The sequence below is a fragment of the Salmo salar genome, chromosome 15 (genome assembly GCF_965601325.2).
Source record: "Salmo salar chromosome 15, fSalSal1, whole genome shotgun sequence".
Lineage (NCBI taxonomy): Eukaryota > Metazoa > Chordata > Actinopteri > Salmoniformes > Salmonidae > Salmo > Salmo salar.
In genome coordinates, this window is record NC_138305.1 from 84,287,937 (window position 1) to 84,307,477 (window position 19,541).

Genomic DNA, 19,541 nt, shown 5'->3' on the forward strand with positions numbered 1-19,541 from the left:
CAAAATGTGAAAAAAGTCAAGGGGTCTGAATACTTTCCGAAAGCACTGTAGGCCTATCTACCTCCATGAATTGATGAAGTCATTCTGATTTGAATTTATTATAATGATGATTTGATGGTTATTTTATTTGTAAACATTTAGTTTTTCCAATGACTGTCTAAGGCTCAGACAGTCAATCTAGTACCAATATTCTGGTCTAACTACTGTCAGGGTGTGCAAACGGAGGGGTTGCAGGGAGGGATACGAGCGTCAAGCTCGGCAGTGGCAGCATCCATCCATCCATCCACCCCTCCCCCTCCCCCTTCCTACCCGTCGCATAGAACAGCCCATTTGAATGTTGCCATCACCTTAGGACGAGTGCGGTTAGCGAGGTATCTTTTCAGCATGTAGACCCAAATTCTTGCTTACCCATTGGAGCTTATGCTGTATTCTCAGACAAAAAATAACAACAACGAGAAACATTGGGAACAACGACAAGAACAGTAGGCCTAATAATATCAAATAGCTACCTGCAGTCCATAACCATTCATTTATGCAAACACGCTAATGTCTACTCTGTATCATTTCATTTTCTTCAGCATTAGAGGAATTCCACATAGGCCTAGACGTCTGCACAATTCTGTGCTCTACATTTTTATATGCTGAAACAACAGATGGGACATCACATCGGTATACATCCCTCAAACGTTTTTTTCTCTGTCGGATTTGAAGTGAATTTGAACGTCAAGAACATTGTATTTTCTGTTTTTCTAAACTCCCCGTTGACGTCTTTGGACATGGCCGGGTGAGTATTTTAACTCCGTTCAGTGGTGTTCTTCTGTTATTATGATAGGCTAAGGATAATATTGACTCAAAATGCCTCGTGATATTTGAATGACCTGTGAAAATGTCGATGATGTGCACCATTTATTTATTTATATTATTATTATACCTTTCTCGCTAGAAGGCTATTGATATATTATGGGACTGGTAGGCTAATACTGACTACTCCATGAGATAAAACGTAGCCTATTCATGCATCCAACACTGAACATACAGTGGCTACATTACCTTTATCAATATGAAATGCTATAAAACATTTATCAGTTATCTAGGTAGGCTACATTAATGTTGTGGGCAACAGGAATAGATTATGATTCATTAGTAGGGAAGCACTGGCATCTGGAATATCTGAAATCCCGATTTGGCGTATTCTGGGAATAGGGTATAGGCCTACCGGTCACTACTATGATTTATGTCCGAATCCACAGAGATGAGTTATTCTGCAAATAAACCAAAGCCGGTGTCTATCCGGTGTTAACCTTGCAGTAGCCTAGGCCAGCTCACGTATTAAATGTAGCACATTCACGCGGGCAGAATTTGATCGTTTTCCCACTATCAATATGTTCCAATCGTATTTTTCTATGTGCTGCAATTCCTCTGAAATCTGTTGCCTCGAAAATGTGTTCTTATTCATATTAGGCCCATCATACCCCATTCCACCTCTAGAAAATAAAAATGAAACCGAATTTAAGAGAAGGTGTATAATTCCATGCTTTGGTGTGCATTTCTATCGTAATGGAAGGATATCGTTGACAAAATAGATTTTTGTGCAGACCAAGGTTAACAACTGATATCTGAAGGTTACAAGTAAAGGGCACGGTGGATTTTGACAATGTACTACTACAATAATACATGCTCCGTGTTGCAAGGGAAAGGGATGCTTTTTAAAAGAATGATATATAAACAGCTATGCTTCCATTCGCTCTTTGATACTGTGGAAATATAAGAACATCTTAGTATAATGCTTCGTGCCACGATGGAGGTGCTTTTACCCTCCCATCACTCCGAGGAGAGTATCCTCTCTGTATCCTGAGCATCATGGCTGAGCATCATGGCTGTGCGCGTCGCCTTGGTAAAACCCATTCTAGACATGGATTGGCTATTTCCATAAGAGCGTGACGACGCTCATTCAGAAGGCGGTACTGTGAGAACAAATATATTCTGGAAATGTGTTTACTGTTTGTGTTTAACCTTAAAAATGTTCTTGGGATTTGGATGATTCCTGGGCGCATATAGTAGGCCTAATGTGTCATGTATGGATGGAATAGCATCGAGGGAATAACATTCTCTGTTTGAAGATGATTAAGATAGGAGGTTATTATGCAAACGTAAATAATTATACAAAGTTTAGAAAAGTGTTGCATTAGTAGGCTAAAAGCTTGTCAAATTCATTAGGGCCAAAATAATCAGCAAATCCCATACACACCATCGGATTATTTGCATAGGCCTTTAAACCATTGACTATGAAGTATAAAATCATAAGGAAATGTAAAGATTTCTCTGTAATGATGTACTGTACTATTTGAAGTCACAATTCAAAGATGTGACTTGGAGTCATAGATAAATAACAGTATCAGTCTTATAAAGATATTGTATATTTGCATGTGTTTTCATCCCAGTGCCTTTCTCCTTAATTTTTTTAGTATGAGCATTCAAGATGGTTACGTATGTCCCCATGATCAGAGAGCCAACCCACTGTTAAGTTGTTTCAAGCCAGAGAGGCCTTAACCCCCTAAATCAATAAACTCCAAATCAATAGTCCTCTTATAAATAAGTTATGGTGTCTGTTTTTTTGTTTTGTTTGTTTCTTCTCCCAGTGAAGGGGGTGTGGGATTCCAGCAACTCCTATTGGGTCATTAGGAATTCTCTTTGATGCAAATGATAGATCGTATTTTCATGACATGGTGACATCCTGCCAAGACCCTCAATTCCTTACAATCTGAGAGTTATTTTGAGACCTGACTATAAAGTCTTTTAAGGGGACTAATAGTTCTTTTTCTCTGTTGGCAAATGCTCACAATTTGATTTATAGATAGGTTTGAATGATAAAAGAATATTCTCTACAAAACCCCTTTTCTCCAGCCTCTAGGTGAATCCAACACTCCACCTTCTGAAGCATCTTACTCTTTACACTCAAACGTTTGAGCTCTTCTTTTTATTTCTCTCCTTACAAATATCTGTCTCTATGGATTGGTATCCTCCCTATCATTTAGTGTGATGCCCTTTTCTCTTCTGGGGTTGTGAAAAACACCAGATTAAGGTCTCTGGTGGAATAAACCACCGTCAAATCACACAACAAAAACATTTCCATATGTTCTTCCACACATGCCTTGATATGGAGAATCATAGAAGGGGAAAAGGAGGGAGTGGCATGGGGGAACATTAATCTAAAAATCACATAGTCAAGCATACCCCACTTCCTACCCTGGCCAAGGCACTAAAGGAGTCCATCAGAAAATCATTGTTTTTTGAAGAATCAACACATTTCTATAACCACACATTATCATGGGGGACTTAGCCAATAGCTCGGTGGAGTTCAAACCCAAGAAGCGAGGTAGTGGAGGGGGAATGGAGGTCAACCATGCAGGGGACTTTGGGGCTACCCTGGAGGACCTGCGGGACCTTATGGAGCTGAGGGGTGCAGAAGCCATTCAGAAGATCCAGGAGAACTACACGGACACAGAGGGCCTCTGTCAGAGACTGAAGACCTCCCCAGCCGATGGTGAGAGTCTCACTCAGACACACCACTCTCAGAGTGACATACTTCACTTGTAACACAAGATGCACATTATTAGTCCACCTTACTAATCAAATTCAAACCAATATGTTAAATCAACTGAATTTTTTATGAAGAACCAGTTGATGATATTGTATGTCATAGCGCCACTGCCATCGTGTTTGCATAGACGGTTTCTACTTTACTCAATGTCATCATTTGTACTGTCCTCATCCGTCTGGTTTTCTATCTGTATTTTTGTATTCCCAACCCAGTCTGCCCGAACATGCTTTCATGTCGTTGCTAAGCTACAAAAGCATCAGCAATCTGGTGGGTGTGAGGCAGAGACAGACACCTCCTCTCATTCATCCTCCAGCAAACATCAAATCAGCCCGAGGAGAGATGCTCAAACCTATAAGAGCATTTCATGTTTTCAGCATAATTACTTTATTTTCACTACTATAGTTTCAAATGATGTAATTGAAAAAAAAATCAGATGACCTTAAATGATACAAGTGCCTTACTGTTTTTCACCATATCATCTTAAACAGGGATTTTTGCTTATGCTGTTGAGTTGAATGGGAACTTTCCAATTAATGTCGGTTTCAGTTTCAATTTACTTCAGTGGAAATTACTAAGTAAAGAGCAAAGGAGTCTCATTTGGATTTGCATTTTTTAAGAACAATTTTAAATATTCCTGTTTTTACAATTCAACACACCTCTAATATCTGCAAACTTTTATAATGATTACAAAACAATGTTTTATAATTCAATAGAAATACATGTTTCAATAATCAAATCAAATGTTATTGGTCACGTGCACAGATTTGCTGATGTAATCGCAGGTGCAGTGAAATGCTTTCTAGCTCCCAACAGTACAGCAATACCTTGCAATAATAAAACAGAACAATACACACATAATCCAGAAAAATAAAGAAATCAAGAAACATCTAAATGTCAGAGACCGGACTATAAATATATATACATCGAATATCCAAAAGTTTTTTCCAGGAGTAGGTAATAATAAAATAAACGTTCCGAGGAAATAATATAAGAAATTACCCCCCCAAAAATTATAGTCAATACTGCAAAGTTGGCTAGGAGGTAGAAACAGAGTGATCATGTCTTCGGAACCATCTTGTTAGAGAGATCAAGAGGAATTTGTCATGAACCTTTCATTACCATAGAAACTGCAAGAATATTGTCTGAATTAGTAAAAGGGGAATTTTCACAGAGTTTCCATTCAGATAAATGATTCATTTGCATATCTCCTCAACCTGAGATGTCGCTACTCACGTGTGATTTTATCATCCGACTGTTTCACACAATTTCTGAACTTGGTCAAGGTCAAATGGAGTTCTGTGTGCGGTGCAGGCCTAGCTCTGGTTATGGTGCGACTACATTTTGACTACCCGACGAAATGGGATTGTGTGAAAAAGAAACCGATAAAGAGAGAGGGAGAGAAAGAGACACAGAGAGAGTGATGACTGGGTTGCCAGTAGCAGCAGGTGACGTTTGGCAGGGAAGGACATGAGGAGTGTGTGACAGTCTGCCTAAGTGTGCTTGCCAGAGCACACACCCCACAGAGAAGCAGACACACTGACTTAGCCATCTGTGCTGTTCACACCCCATCTATCTCACTTCACCAAGAGAGCACCCAGCACTCAAACATGTATATTTCTGTCATATGATGCATGTGAGTGAGTCTATTGACATGTACATTTACAGAAGTAATTGAATGATGCCGTATACTGTGTTCTGTCTGCTCTATTGTAGACATTTTGATAGCGCTGTCATAATGCCTACACAAGGCTATAAGAAACATTACCTGTCATTTTCTCAAGTTTTATGACCATGTCCAATATAATGTAATGACTGTTTATGACAACAGTATTTCACAAGGCCAGTTTCTAATATGAACCTATCATGAAGTGTTTCACACTGACTTTGTGAATCATGATGCACTGAAACTCAACAGATTCATGTCAGAGACCTGCGATTTGACAAATGTTTAGTCTTATGTAGGCATCCTGACAGAACTACCCCCTATACCTACTGAATTCACGCCAGACTCTAATGCCCTCTAGCAGCGTTTTACATTAAATCCAGTGAGGTGAATGATGGGATGCCGTACACCATTGTCAGTAGCAGTATTCCCTCTCCTCTAGGCCTGTCAGACAACCCGTCAGACCTGGAGAAGCGTGGCCAGGTGTTTGGCCAGAACTTTATCCCTCCTAAGAAAGCCAAATCGTTCCTGGAGCTGGTCTGGGAGGCCCTACAGGATGTCACTCTCATCATCCTGGAGATAGCTGCCATCATCTCCCTCGCACTGTCCTTCTACCAACCACCCGGAGAGGAGAGCGAAGGTAGGTTTGACTGACTATCCAGGTATTGAACTTGGGCTTTCCGCATGCCTTAAGAAAGCATTAGCCCTCTGAGCTAATGCCTAGATATTACCTCTGGGGGCTAACCCAAGTTTTCAGTTCTATCAGTTAAGGTAACTCATCAGGTGAGTGGAGTTCTGTCTTCCCTAATTTCTCTGCCCCCTCTCTTTCTCTGTCTCTCTCTGTCATCTTTCTTTCCGTTTCTCTCTCTCCCTCTCTCTCTGCAGCGTGTGGGAACGTGGCGTCCGGTGCAGAGGATGAGGGCGAAGCGGAGGCTGGCTGGATCGAGGGCGCAGCCATCTTGTTGTCCGTAGTCTGTGTGGTGCTGGTGACGGCCTTCAATGACTGGAGCAAGGAGAAACAGTTCCGGGGACTGCAGAGCCGCATCGAGCAGGAACAGCGATTCGCCGTGGTGCGGAACGGCACCGTCATCCAGATCCCCGTGGCCGAAATGGTGGTCGGGGATGTGGCCCAAATCAAATACGGTCAGTCCAGGATCAGGAGAGGTCACCTGTGTAGTAAACCTGGTTAGACTATCTACATAGCTACCTGTGTAAAACACATTTGTGGCATTTGTGGTCCTTATAACAGCAACCATATAATTAATTAAACATATCTGGTATTGTGTATACTTTTATTAAGCAGTTATAATGATGTTTGGATCTTTATAATTCCTTATAGATCCTTATAAGTCTCTGGTCCCATGTCTCCTCCTGCATCCCGCTCCCACACAGGCGATCTCCTTCCTGCTGATGGGATACTGATACAGGGAAATGACCTGAAGATCGATGAGAGCTCGCTGACAGGAGAGTCTGACCATGTAAAAAAGTCTGTTGACAAGGACCCTATGTTGCTGTCTGGTGAGTTGTTTGCATATAATACAGTAGTCATGTTACAGTTGGGCGACAGAGGCCATACTAGGGGTGTTTGCCTCTGTGCTGTGTGTGTGTGTGTGTGTTCTAGGTGCTTCCTCAAGCGTGTTCTTTTGTTTCTTGTACGTGCCTACGTCTGACTGATGAGCTGCCTGAGTGAATGGCCTGTCTAATGTGTCAGTATGCTGGCTGTAATGCAGAGAGGGGAAATCTCATTGCCTCTCCCAGTAAGAGAGTGACTCCTCCCTGTTCCCTGGAGCCTGACAGGGCTAATCGGATTGTAGCCCCTGGTCAGCTTCCTGAGCACCGGGTCATAGATCCATTAGACCCACAGGACACCCTCTCTCATCCTTTTCCCAATAATGATACTCGGAACTGGACTTTGCTACTCACTCCATAGGTCCATTGCCCGGCCAGGCCTATGCAGAGATCTAAAAGAGGAGTGTGATATTGTGATCATGGTGTAGCAGCCTCATCCACATTGCTGTAATGGAGCAGAAGAACAAATATTGAACGTTTTCAGATGCAGGTTAAGAAATATGTATGATACGATTGGTCAGTCATTTCATCAAGCAATATAGACAATTCCATTTTCTTAGCATTGATGTTTTTTTTCCCGGTATGTACCTGTCACGCTTACATACATCACTTGATGTTTGGGCCACAGCATACTGGATGATTGCAAACTCTGTAAATGCAGGAGAATGTATCAGTTCCAGTTGAAATACATTAGCTTTACCTGCTCTGACCATCTACATGCTGTGATTTAGTGCACATATTCATAACAGTCTCAAGCCATTGCATATTTAAACATTCACAAACATCAAACATATTTAGCAGTATTCTGCACTATTACTGATTGTTCTTTCTCACAGAGGGCTATTCCTCTCCCTGGTATTAGGGTATGTGAACAGTGTTATTAAACAACTCCTGGTCTCTTGTGGTCGAGTAGTTTAATTAATGGGAACATAATGAAGCTCTGCTGTACAAAAGTAATTAGATCACCGGTCAGTAGGAAAAACAGAGGAACGTGACCTTACACAGTGATTAAAAAAGACAAACTACAGTAGCCACAGATTGTTGAGTGTAATTCTGCATTGACCCTGGATTCGAACCTGCGTTCCCAACAGCACACCTCACTCAAGCCAACCATGCAAAACTCTAGTGCAAGAAGCTAGTTTGTCACTCCAGGAATGAGAGTTGGCTTTTAGGTCTTAGGGAAGATGACATCACTGTGTAATGTTAACTTAGTCGTCCACTATATCTACACTAAACAAAAATATAAACGCAACATGTAAAGTGTTGGTCCCATGTTTCATGAGCTGAAATAAAAGATCCCCTGAATTTTCCATACGCACAAAAAGTTTATTTCTCTCAAATGCTGTGCACAAATTTGTTTACATCCCTGTTAGTGAGCATTTCTCATTTGTCAAGATAATCCATCCACTTGACAGGTGTGGCATATCAAGAAGCTGATTAAACAGCATAATCATTACACAGGTGCCCCTTGTGCTAGGGACAATAAAAGGCCACTCTAAAATGTGTCACACAACACAATGCCACATATGTCTCAAGTTTTAAGGGAGCGTGCAATTGGCATGCTGACTGCAGGAATGTCCACCAGAGCTGTTGCCATATCATTTAATGTTAATTTCTCTACCATAAGCCGCATCCAACGTTGTTTTTGAGAATTTGGCAGTACAGGGCCTTCAGAAAGTATTCATACCCCTTGACTTATTCCACATTTTGTTCTGTTACAGCTTGAATTCAAAATTGATTAAATAGATTGGTTTTCTCCACCATCTACACACAATACCCCATAATGACAAATTCAAAACATGTTTTTTGAAATGTTTGCAAATGTATTGAAAATGAAATACAGAGACATCAATTTACATAAGTATTTACACCCCTGAGTAGATACATGTTAGATTCACCTTTGGCATTGATTACAGATGTGAGTCTTTGTGGGTAAGTCTCTAAGAGCTTTGACACCCGGATTGTACAATATTTGCACATTATAATTTGTCAAGTTGGTTGTTGACCATTGCTAGACAGACATTTTTAAGTCTTGACATAGATTTTCACGCCGACGTAAGTCTACACTGTAACTAGGCCACTCAGAAACATTCAATGTCGTCTTGGTAAGCAACTCCAGTGTATATTTGGTTTTGTGTTTTAGGTTATTGTCCTGCTGAAAGGTGAATTCATATCCCAGTGTCTGGTGGAAAGCAGACTGAACTAGATTTTCCTCTAGGATTTTGCTGTTGCAAACAGGATGCATATTTTGGAATATTTTTATTCTGTACAGGCTTCTTTCCTTTCACTCTGTCAATTAGGTTAGTATTGTGGAGTAACTACAATGTTGTTGATCCATGCACAGTTTTCTCCTATCGCAGCCATTAAACACTAACTGTTTTAAAGTCACCATTGGCCTCATAGTAAAATCACTGAGCGGTTTCCGTCCTCTCCGGAAACTGAGTTCAGAAGGACTCCTGTATGTTTGTAGTGACTCTATGTATTGATACACCATCTAAAGTGTAATTAATAACTTTACCATGCTCAAAGGGATATTCAATGTCAGCTTTTTTTATTTTTACCCATCCATCAATTTGGTGCCCTTCTTCACGAGGCATTGGAAAACCTCCCTTGTCTTTGTGGTTTAATCTGTGTTTGAAATCCAGATAATTGTATGTGTGGGGTACAGAGATGAGGTAGTCATTAAAAAATCTTGATAAACACTACTATTGCACACAGAGTGAGTCCATGCAACTTATTATGTGACTTGTTAAGCAAATTTTTACTCCTGAACTTATTTTGTCTTGACATAACAAAGGGGATGAATACTTATTGACTCAATACATTTCAGTTTTTAATTTTTAATTCATAAAAACATTTCAAAAACACAATTACACTTTGACATTATGGGGTATTGTGTGTAGGCCAGTGACACAAAATCTCAATTTAATCCATTTTAAATTCAGGCTGTAAGACAACAAAATGTGGAAAAAGTCCAGGAGTGTGAATACTTTCTGAAGGCACTGTACGTCTAACCGGTCTCACAACTGCAGACCATGGCGTCGTGTGGGTAAGTGGTTTGCTGATGTCAACGTTGTGAACGAAGTGCCCCATGGTGGCTGTGGTCTTATGGTATGCACAGACATACCGTGATGAGATCCTGAGGTCCATTCTGAGGCCCATTTTTTTTAAAGGTATCTGTGAGGTATCTGGAAATACATATCTGTATTCCCAGTCATGTGAAATCCATAGATTAGGGCCTAATTAATTTATTTTTCAATTGACTGATTTCCTCATATGTCACGTCCTGACCAGTGAAAAGGGTAATTTGCCATAGTAGAATGGTCAGGGCGTGGCAGGGGGGTTGTTTTGTGTGTTTTGGGATTTTTTGGTTCTAGGGGAATTTGTTCTAGTTTTCCATTTCTATGTTTCGTTTTCAATGTTTGGCCGAGTATGGTTTCCAATCAGAGGCAGGTGTCTTTCGTTGTCTCTGATTGGAAGCCATACTTAGGCAGCCTGTTTTCCTTTGGGTTTTGTGGGTGGTTGTTTTCCGTTTAGTTATTGTACCTGACGGAACTGTTGGTCGTTTTTTGTTATTTTGTAAGTGTTACTCATTAAAGCATTTGGAATGAGCACTAAACACGCTGCACCTTGGTCTGCTCACTACAACGCCTTGTGACAGGACCACCCACCATAAGAAGACCAAGCAACGTGGGAGGAGGTACGTCGAGTCATGGACCTGGGAGGAAATCATGGATTGGGCAGGACCGTGGACAAGGCCGGGAGAGTATCGCCGCCCGCTGGAGGAGATAGAGGCAGCGAAGGCGGAACGGCGTTACTGGGAGGAACGGCTGGGACGGCAAGAGGAGGCTGAGAGGCAGCCCCAAAAAATGTTGGGGGGGGGGGGGGCATACGGGTAGTTTGGCTAGGTCAGGGGGAGCCCTGACCTAACTTCCCGGGCGTATAGGAGAGAGCCGTGGAGCAAGCCGGAGCCAGTTAAGGAGTCAAGCGCTGAGTTCGACGCGAGATTCCGGGAAATGGTACTGGCGGAAAGGGCACTGCGGAGCGGGCGTGCAGAGGGGCGAGAAATGCATTACGGTGTGATGCGCACTATCTCGCCCATCCGCACGCACAGTCCGGTGTGGTCGGTACGGGCCCCGCAGCGTTGCCAGGCGAGAGTTGGCCGGCAGCCAGGAAGAAGTGCGCCGGCTCAACGCATCTGGGCTCCAGTGCGTTTCCTCGGCCCAGTTTATCCTGCGCCTGCTCTACGCATGGCAGCCCTCATTCCCCAGCATAGCCCAGTTCGCCCTGTGCCAGTTATCAACACTATATTAAACAGAGTACCTTTATATATATGGCACCTAAAACAGAAGAGAAAATGTCCATAAATATTGTTTGTATGCTATTCAAAGATTGTTATTGTAGAAAAATCATGTTTATTTCTAGGATGTAAAAAAATCACTGTAGCCGTGCCGGGCTACAGTGACCATCCAGCCAGGACGGGTGTGCCAGCCCTGAGCTCCAGACCTCCGGTGCGCCTCCACGGCCCAGTGTGCCCTGTGCCTGTTCTGCGTACCCAGTCTCCTGTGCGTCTCCCCAGTCTGGTGAGACCGGTTCCAGCTCCCGTAGGAAGCCTCCAGTAATGATCAACGGTCCGAAGCCTCCAGCGATAATCCATGGCATGAAGACTCCAGTGATGATCCATGGCCCGGAGCCTGTAGGGTTAATCCATGGCACGAAGCCTCCAGTGATAATGCATGGCCCAGAGCCTCCAGTGATGATCCATGGCACAGAGCCTCCAGTGATGATCCATGGCACGAAGCCTCCAGTGATGATCCATGGCCCAGAGCCTCCAGTGATGATCCATGGCCCAGAGCCTCCAGTGATGATCCATGGCACAAAGCCTCCAGTGATGATCCATGGCGCGGAACCAGTAGTGATGATCCATGGCACGGAGCCTGCAGCAAACGTCCTCAGTCCAGAGCCTCCGGCGACACTCCTCAGTCCGGAGCCTCCGGCGACGCTCCTCAGCCCGGGGCCTCCGGCGACGCCCCTCAGCCCGGGGCCTCCGGCGACGCCCCTCAGCCCGGGGCCTCCGGCGACGCCCCTCAGCCCGGGGCCTCCGGCGACGCCCCTCAGCCCGGGGTCTCTGGCGACGTCCTGACCAGTGAAAAGGGTCATTTGCCATAGTAGAATGGTCAGGGCGTGGCAGGGGGGTTGTTTTGTGTGTTTTGGGGTTTTTTGGTTCTAGGGGAATTTGTTCTAGTTTTCCATTTCTATGTTTCGTTTTCCATGTTTGGCGGAGTATGGTTTCCAATCAGCGGCAGGTGTCTTTTGTTGTCTCTGATTGGAAGCCATACTTAGGCAGCCTGTTTTCCTTTGGGTTTTGTGGGTGGTTTTTTCCGTTTAGTTATTGTACCTGACGGAACTATTGGTTGTTTTTTGTTATTTTGTAAGTGTTACTCATTAAAGCATTTGGAATGAGCACTAAACACGCTGCACCTTGGTCTGCTCACTACGATGCCTGTGACATCATATGAACTGTAACTCAGTAAAATCTTTGAACTTGTTGCATGTTACATTTATATTTTTGTTCAGTACATCCTAGAAATAAACATGATTTTTCTGCAATAACAATCTTTGAATAGCATACAAACAATATTTATGGACATTTTCTCTTCTGTTTTAGGTGCCATATATATAAAGGTACTCTGTTTAATATAGTGTTGATAACTGTGAGTTATTTCCATGCCTATTTATGAATTATATCTTTGTGTCCCCTTAGGAACTCATGTGATGGAAGGCTCTGGAAAGATGCTGGTTACTGCTGTGGGGATCAACTCTCAAACTGGAATCATCTTCACTCTACTGGGGGCTGGAGAGGGTGATCAAGAGGAGGAGAAGAAAGACAAGAAAGGTAAGATAATAAGACATGCTGAAGGTGTAATGTCCTTAAGATGTTGTTATCATTGGTATAAAAGCAAATATAGTAGCCTACATTTGAATCTCAACACATATAGCAGGGATGCTTAATATGGATATATACTGTACACGGATGTATTTACATATGATAGACTTGCAATGTCTGTTTCTTATACTGTATATACACAGAGACATGTATGTATCAAATAAATAAATAAAAATGAAAATAAATCATGCATTGGCAGTTTCAATAGGTGTGTTGAAATGATGCTCCATTTAGCTGAGTCATTTAAGACCGGATGTTACTTCTGCTGAGAAAGAGAGAGCAGAGAGAGCATCACTGAGCTGTACAGTGTATATTTACAGTACATGGGCAGAGACTTTCCTCCCTGTCTCCCTCTCCTTGATATGAAGAGAGTGGTAGCTAGCTAGCTGTTTAATAATTATATCCAGTAAAAGCATAGCAGTCTGCAGAGCGATCAATAATTGAATGGAAAGAGGGAGAGCAAGATGGAGATGGGGTTACACAGACGTGGAAGCCTCTGGTTAGGACCAAACTTCACAATGTAGACCACAGAAAGATATGATGCAATGGTTTACTTATTTACTGCTCCTGAGGTCTCATTCACTCATTTTTATCCATTCCCTGTTTGTGTTGTTTCTGTTGCTCATTCTTTTTAGTGATTTGATTGTTTTTGTCTCTTAATTTGATAAAATCTCTTATTGTCCCTGTCCCTTAATTTGATAAAATCTCTTATTGTCCCTGTCCCTATCTCAAATCCCAAACCACTATCCCGTCAGAGGGCAATAATACCCCTGCAGTCGAAGCAAAACAGATCAGCATCACGAATGGTAGGTGTTTCCCCTACTAGACTGGTTAGATTGGTGAAGGGATTTGCTAGAGATATTCCATGGGACTTCCATGGGAAATTGTGGGCCCCTAATGTAATTTGGGGAAAAAATACAAACTGTAAACATATTTATAAAATTATGTTTAACATGCAATTTCTTCACATGTTTCTGTCACTTTCATTTTGTCTATTCATTTTCCCATTCAATTTTTACTCCTTTAGGGGGGTTAAAATGGGAGCCATGTTTGCCTCCCATGCAGCATTATGTCTGTCACGTTCAGCTGTATCAGTCTAGATATTTATCTCTCTCTCACTCAATCACAGGTAAGCAAGATGGGACATTGGAAAACAATCAGAACAAAGGTAAGAAACAGTGGGATTTCAAGGCAGATGAATCATCCCTCATTTCAAATAGGCTGCCATATATAAAGCGTTTGGAGAACTATACAAACAACAGATGGTATGAGGTAATAATTTATACCAAATATTTATATAGAACATTTTTACTTCTCGAATAAGATGGAAGCAATCTCTTGATATATGTTGAAAACATCTTACCTGCACCTGTAAATGTGATAATAATGGATTGTATGTATACAGCGCATTTTATTAGGTCTCAAAGTGCTTAAAATCCTATAGGAGGCACTCCATGTTACAGTTGCATACTGTAGCACCAACCTGAGCGAAGCACGGCAGCCATTTTGTGCCGCAACGCTCACCACACCTTTTGACATTCATCTAACCATCCTAACCACTCCCTAACTTTGTGACAACCCCCAACCTTAGCCAAGAAACAGGATGAGGCCGTTGCCATGGAGATGCAGCCCCTGAAGAGCGCTGAAGGAGGGGAGGTGGAAGCAGAGAAGAAAAAGGGCAACGTGCCTAAAAAAGAGAAGTCTGTGCTCCAGGGCAAACTCACTAAACTGGCCGTGCAGATCGGGAAGGCAGGTGAGGGCTGACTCTAAGCATTCAGCATTCATAATCTCTTTTCTGCTGGCCTGCTTGTTCACTTTGACTTGACCTGTGAATACACAAGGTGGCTAGTAGTGCATACACTGCTGACAAACTCTTCACATTTTCTGTCCTCTTTCTCAGGTCTGGTCATGTCAGCCATCACAGTGATCATCCTGGTGATGTACTTTGTGATCGAGACCTTTGTGGTTCAGGGCCGGGAGTGGCTCACTGAGTGTACACCCGTCTATGTGCAGTACTTTGTCAAGTTCTTCATCATCGGCGTCACAGTGCTGGTGGTGGCTGTGCCTGAAGGGCTGCCACTGGCTGTCACTATATCACTTGCCTACTCTGTCAAGGTGAGGGGAATAAGGTGTGTGTGTGTGTGGTGTGTGTGTTGCTGCAGACATTATGTGACAATCATGTTAAATGGCATTTTTGCTCAAATATCCCCCATGTGACAAAACAAGGCGCGATTACACTATATATTGTGCATGCAGCTGAAATTGTATTGTAGTTTCTCAGGCCTAACAGTAAGATTCCTCTCCATCTGTTTCCTCCTGTTTCCCTATAGAAAATGATGAAGGACAATAACTTGGTGCGCCACCTAGATGCCTGTGAGACCATGGGCAATGCCACGGCCATTTGCTCTGACAAGACGGGCACCCTCACTACCAACCGCATGACCGTGGTGCAGGCCTACGCGGGCGACCAGCACTTCCACAGGGTCCCGCACCCTGACCAGATGAATCCTATGGTGCTGGACACACTCGTAAATGCCATAGCTGTCAACAGCGCCTACACCTCCAAGATTATGGTGAGAGGGTGGATTTTGAAAGACAGATACTGTAGATACCTGCACACTGTTGAATGCTCCTACAGTTTTATTGTGGCATATGTCTGCAGCGTGGAATGATAACGGGACACAGATTTATTTTTTCTGTTTATTCAGTGTAGTTTAGTTGGACATTTACATCTTTATTGGCCATTTACAGTGCCTTGCGAAAGTATTCGGCCCCCTTGAACTTTGACCTTTTGCCACATTTCAGGCTTCAAACATAAAGATATAAAACTGTAATTTTTTGTGAAGAATCAAAAACAAGTGGGACACAATTATGAAGTGTAACGAAATTTATTGGATATTTCAAACTTTTTTAACAAATAAAAAACTGAAAAATTGTCCGTGCAAAATTATTCAGCACCCTTAAGTTAATACTTTGTAGCGCCACCTTTTGCTGCGATTACAGCTGTAAGTCGCTTGGGGTATGTCTCTACCAGTTTTGCACACCGAGAGACTGACATTTTTGCCCATTCCTCCTTGCAAAACAGCTCGAGCTCAGTGAGGTTGGATGGAGAGCGTTTGTGAACAGCAGTTTTCAGTTCTTTCCACAGATTCTCGATTGGATTCAGGTCTGGACTTTGACTTGGCCATTCTAACACCTGGATATGTTTATTTGTGAACCATTCCATTGTAGATTTTGCTTTATGTTTTGGATCATTGTCTTGTTGGAAGACAAATCTCCGTCCCAGTCTCAGGTCTTTTGCAGACTCCATCAGGTTTTCTTCCAGAATGGTCCTGTATTTGGCTCCATCCATCTTCCCATCAATTTTAACCATCTTTACTGCCCCTGCTGAAGAAAAGCAGGCCCAAACCATGATGCTGCCACCACCATGTTTGACAGTGGGGATGGTATGTTCAGGGTGATGAGCTGTGTTGCTTTTACGCCAAACATAACGTTTTGCATTGTTGCCAAAAAGTTCGATTTTGGTTTCATCTGACCAGAGCACCTTCTTCCACATGTTTGGTGTGTCTCCCAGGTGGCTAGTGGCAAACTTTAAACGACACTTTTTATGGATATCTTTAAGAAATGGCTTTCTTCTTGCCACTCTTCCATAAAGGCCAGATTTGTGCAGTATACGACTGATTGTTGTCCTATGGACAGAGTCTCCCACCTCAGCTGTAGATCTCTGCAGTTCATCCAGAGTCATCATGGGCCTCTTGGCTGCATCTCTGATCAGTCTTCTCCTTGTATGAGCTGAAAGTTTAGAGGGACGGCCGGGTCTTCGTAGATTTGCAGTGGTCTGATACTCCTTCCATTTCAATATTATCACTTGCACAGTGCTCCTTGGGATGTTTAAAGGTTGGGAAATCTTTTTGTATCCAAATCCGGCTTTAAACTTCTCCACAACAGTATCTCGGACCTGCCTGGTGTATTCCTTGTTCTTCATGATGCTCTCTGCACTTTAAACGGACCTTTGAGACTATCACAGAGCAGGTGCATTTATACGGAGACTTGATTACACACAGGTGGATTCTATTTATCATCATTAGTCATTTAGGTCAACATTGGATCATTCAGAGATCCTCACTGAACTTCTGGAGAGAGTTTGCTGCACTGAAAGTAAAGGGGCTGAATAATTTTGCACGGGCCAATTTTTCAGTTTTTTATTTGTTAAAAAAGTTTGAAATATCCAATAAATTTTGTTCCACTTCATGATTGTGTCCCACTTGTTGTTGATTCTTCACAAAAAATTACAGTTTTATATCTTTATGTTTGAAGTCTGAAATGTGGCAAAAGGTCGAAAAGTTCAAGGGGGCCGAATACTTTCGCAAGGCACTGTAGATGGAAACTCATTTTATTCATGTCAGCACAACATACAGTAGCTAAAACAATTCATAGAATTCAGAATGTACATAGAAATTTACATACACATTTACATACAAATGTTATCGTCTTACCTTTTCTTTTCTTTTCCTTCTTTTCTTAGACTCATTTTGCCCAGTCTGTTGAGCGGGGGGGAAATAGTAACTTAATATTTTATCCATTAGCCCCCAGATAAGGAGGGAGGCCTACCCAAGCAAGTGGGCAACAAGACGGAGTGTGCCCTACTGGGCTTCGTCCTGGACCTGAAGAGGGACTATGCCCCCGTGAGGGAACAGATCCCTGAGGAGAAGCTCTACAAGGTCTACACCTTCAACTCGGTGCGCAAGTCCATGAGCACAGTGGTGCAGTTGCCCGATGGATCCTTCCGCCTCTACAGCAAGGGGGCCTCTGAGATCCTGCTCAAGAAGTAAGTCTGACTCCGAGGCTTTACAAATAAAGTTGGATTTGATTTGAGGTTACAGCTTTGATAGAGAATGTGGTGGTGGTGGCCTCGAGATAAAGTTAGCCTTGAATGAGGTTTGATGAACAAAACAAAACGACTAACATTAATATTGTGCCCTAACATACAGAGCATCTGACTTGTGTCCTGACTAGGGTATCAAAGGAAGGGTATATTACTGGAAAGTAGCAGTATCTAACACAATTTTGGTAACTTTCAAGGATTTTAAGGAATTTATCACTGGACATCTCGTGGCCTTTTTAGGTCCTTCAGATGGTCACTGGTGTCTGTAATTATCTCTGGCCTTCTGTGTGGCCTTATCATATGTACAATATATAACAGAATCTAATAAGATTATTTTTAAATAACATTTAAAATAGAATGACAAAGGTGTAAAACATCCTAAGTATAAACCATGAATTTAGTGAATACCATTGGTGTTTAATCCTGGGCCATGCCACCAGAAAATATCCTTTATATATGTTTTTACAGACTTTTATTTATTTTACTGTGTCAATATGTCTTTGTTGTAAATGTTGTGTTGCCAAACTGGTGGTAGTTGTGAAAAAATAAATAGTTGGAAAAGTTGCATACTTAATAATGCCATTGTTGATTAGATGGTTTAAAAAAAAAATGTAATCGGCTATTTCTCTTGAACCATATGGTCTATTTACTAGTAGCTCATGGAAAATATGGACACAGATATAAAAAATGAATACTATATACTGTATGAATACTTAAAAGTTATTCAAGTATACATTTTCTGTAATTACCGGTAGCTTTGCAACCATAGTTCTGACTCTCTGTCTGTCAGGTGCTCCTCTATCATGGCTGGCGGTGGAGATCCGCGGGGTTTCCGCCCACGGGACAGGGACGAGATGGCGAAGAAGGTGATCGAGCCCATGGCCTGCGACGGCCTGCGCACCATCTGCGTGGCCTACAAGGACCTGCCAGCCAGCCCTGAGCCCGACTGGGAGGACGAGGCGGGCATCGTCAGCGACCTCATCTGTATCACTGTGGTGGGCATCGAGGACCCTGTCCGCCCAGAGGTAACCAAGACCTTACGCAGAGGGACTCTCTATTGCGGTGCAGTTGTTTACAAATGTAGGTAGAGATTTGGAGTGGAGTTTTTCCACAGGTATGACAATTGACTGTTTCTTGCTCTTCATTTCAAGTGAGTTATTCTGCAGATAAATGTCTAAATAAGTTAAATAGTTATGAATTTAGGAATAAAAAAGTTTAGAGTGGGAAGACCCATGCCATTATGGAAGGACTGGAAAAGCAGGGTGACACAACAGGTATTGTATACAACAGGTGTTGTTAAACAGCAGGTATAGGTATAGTTAGGTATAGGTATAGTTAGGTATAGGCATAGTTAGGTATAGATAGGTATAGTTAGGTATAGGTATAGATAGGTATAGGTATAGTTAGGTATAGGTATAGTTAGGTATAGGTGTAGTTAGGTATAGGTATAGTCAGGTATAGGTATAGTTAGGTATAGGTATAGTTAGGTATAGGTGTAGTTAGGTATAGATAGGTATAGTTAGGTATAGGTGTAGTTAGGTATGGGTGTAATTAGGTATAGGTATAGATAGGTGTAGTTAGGTATTGGTTTAGTTAGGTATAGGTATATATAGGTATAGATAGGTATAGTTATAGATAGGTATAGATAGGTATAGTTAGGTATAGGTATAGTTAGGTATAGTTAGGTATAGGTATAGTTAGGTATAGTTAGGTATAGGTATAGTTAGGTATAGGTATAGTTAGGTATAGGTATAGTTAGGTATAGGTATAGATAGGTATAGTTAGGTATAGGTATAGTTAGGTTTAGTTAGGTATAGGTATAGTTAGGTATAGTTAGGTATAGGTATAGTTAGGTATAGTTAGGTATAGGTATAGT

General features: G+C 42.2%; 1 protein-coding gene across 10 annotated transcripts in view; it reads left to right on the forward strand.

Moving 5' to 3' along the window:
- The first annotated feature begins 305 nt into the window (after positions 1-305).
- LOC106572032 (plasma membrane calcium-transporting ATPase 3) overlaps positions 306-19,541 on the forward strand; it is a 33,688-nt gene continuing 14,452 nt past the window's right edge. For 3 of the 10 annotated variants that reach the window (XM_014145744.3, XM_014145746.3, XM_014145751.3), the window contains exons 1-13: positions 306-784; positions 2,905-3,544; positions 5,707-5,904; positions 6,150-6,407; positions 6,657-6,782; positions 12,598-12,729; positions 13,536-13,586; positions 13,910-13,948; positions 14,372-14,533; positions 14,681-14,895; positions 15,111-15,353; positions 17,367-17,608; positions 18,456-18,690. In XM_014145744.3, coding sequence (XP_014001219.2) covers positions 3,328-3,544; positions 5,707-5,904; positions 6,150-6,407; positions 6,657-6,782; positions 12,598-12,729; positions 13,536-13,586; positions 13,910-13,948; positions 14,372-14,533; positions 14,681-14,895; positions 15,111-15,353; positions 17,367-17,608; positions 18,456-18,690 — 2,118 coding nt within the window. In that variant the 5' untranslated portion in view covers positions 306-784; positions 2,905-3,327. The remainder of the gene's footprint in view (positions 785-2,904; positions 3,545-5,706; positions 5,905-6,149; positions 6,408-6,656; positions 6,783-12,597; positions 12,730-13,535; positions 13,587-13,909; positions 13,949-14,371; positions 14,534-14,680; positions 14,896-15,110; positions 15,354-17,366; positions 17,609-18,455; positions 18,691-19,541) is intronic. The other 7 variants (XM_014145747.3, XM_014145749.3, XM_045696151.2 and 4 more) reach the window with 4 other exon arrangements.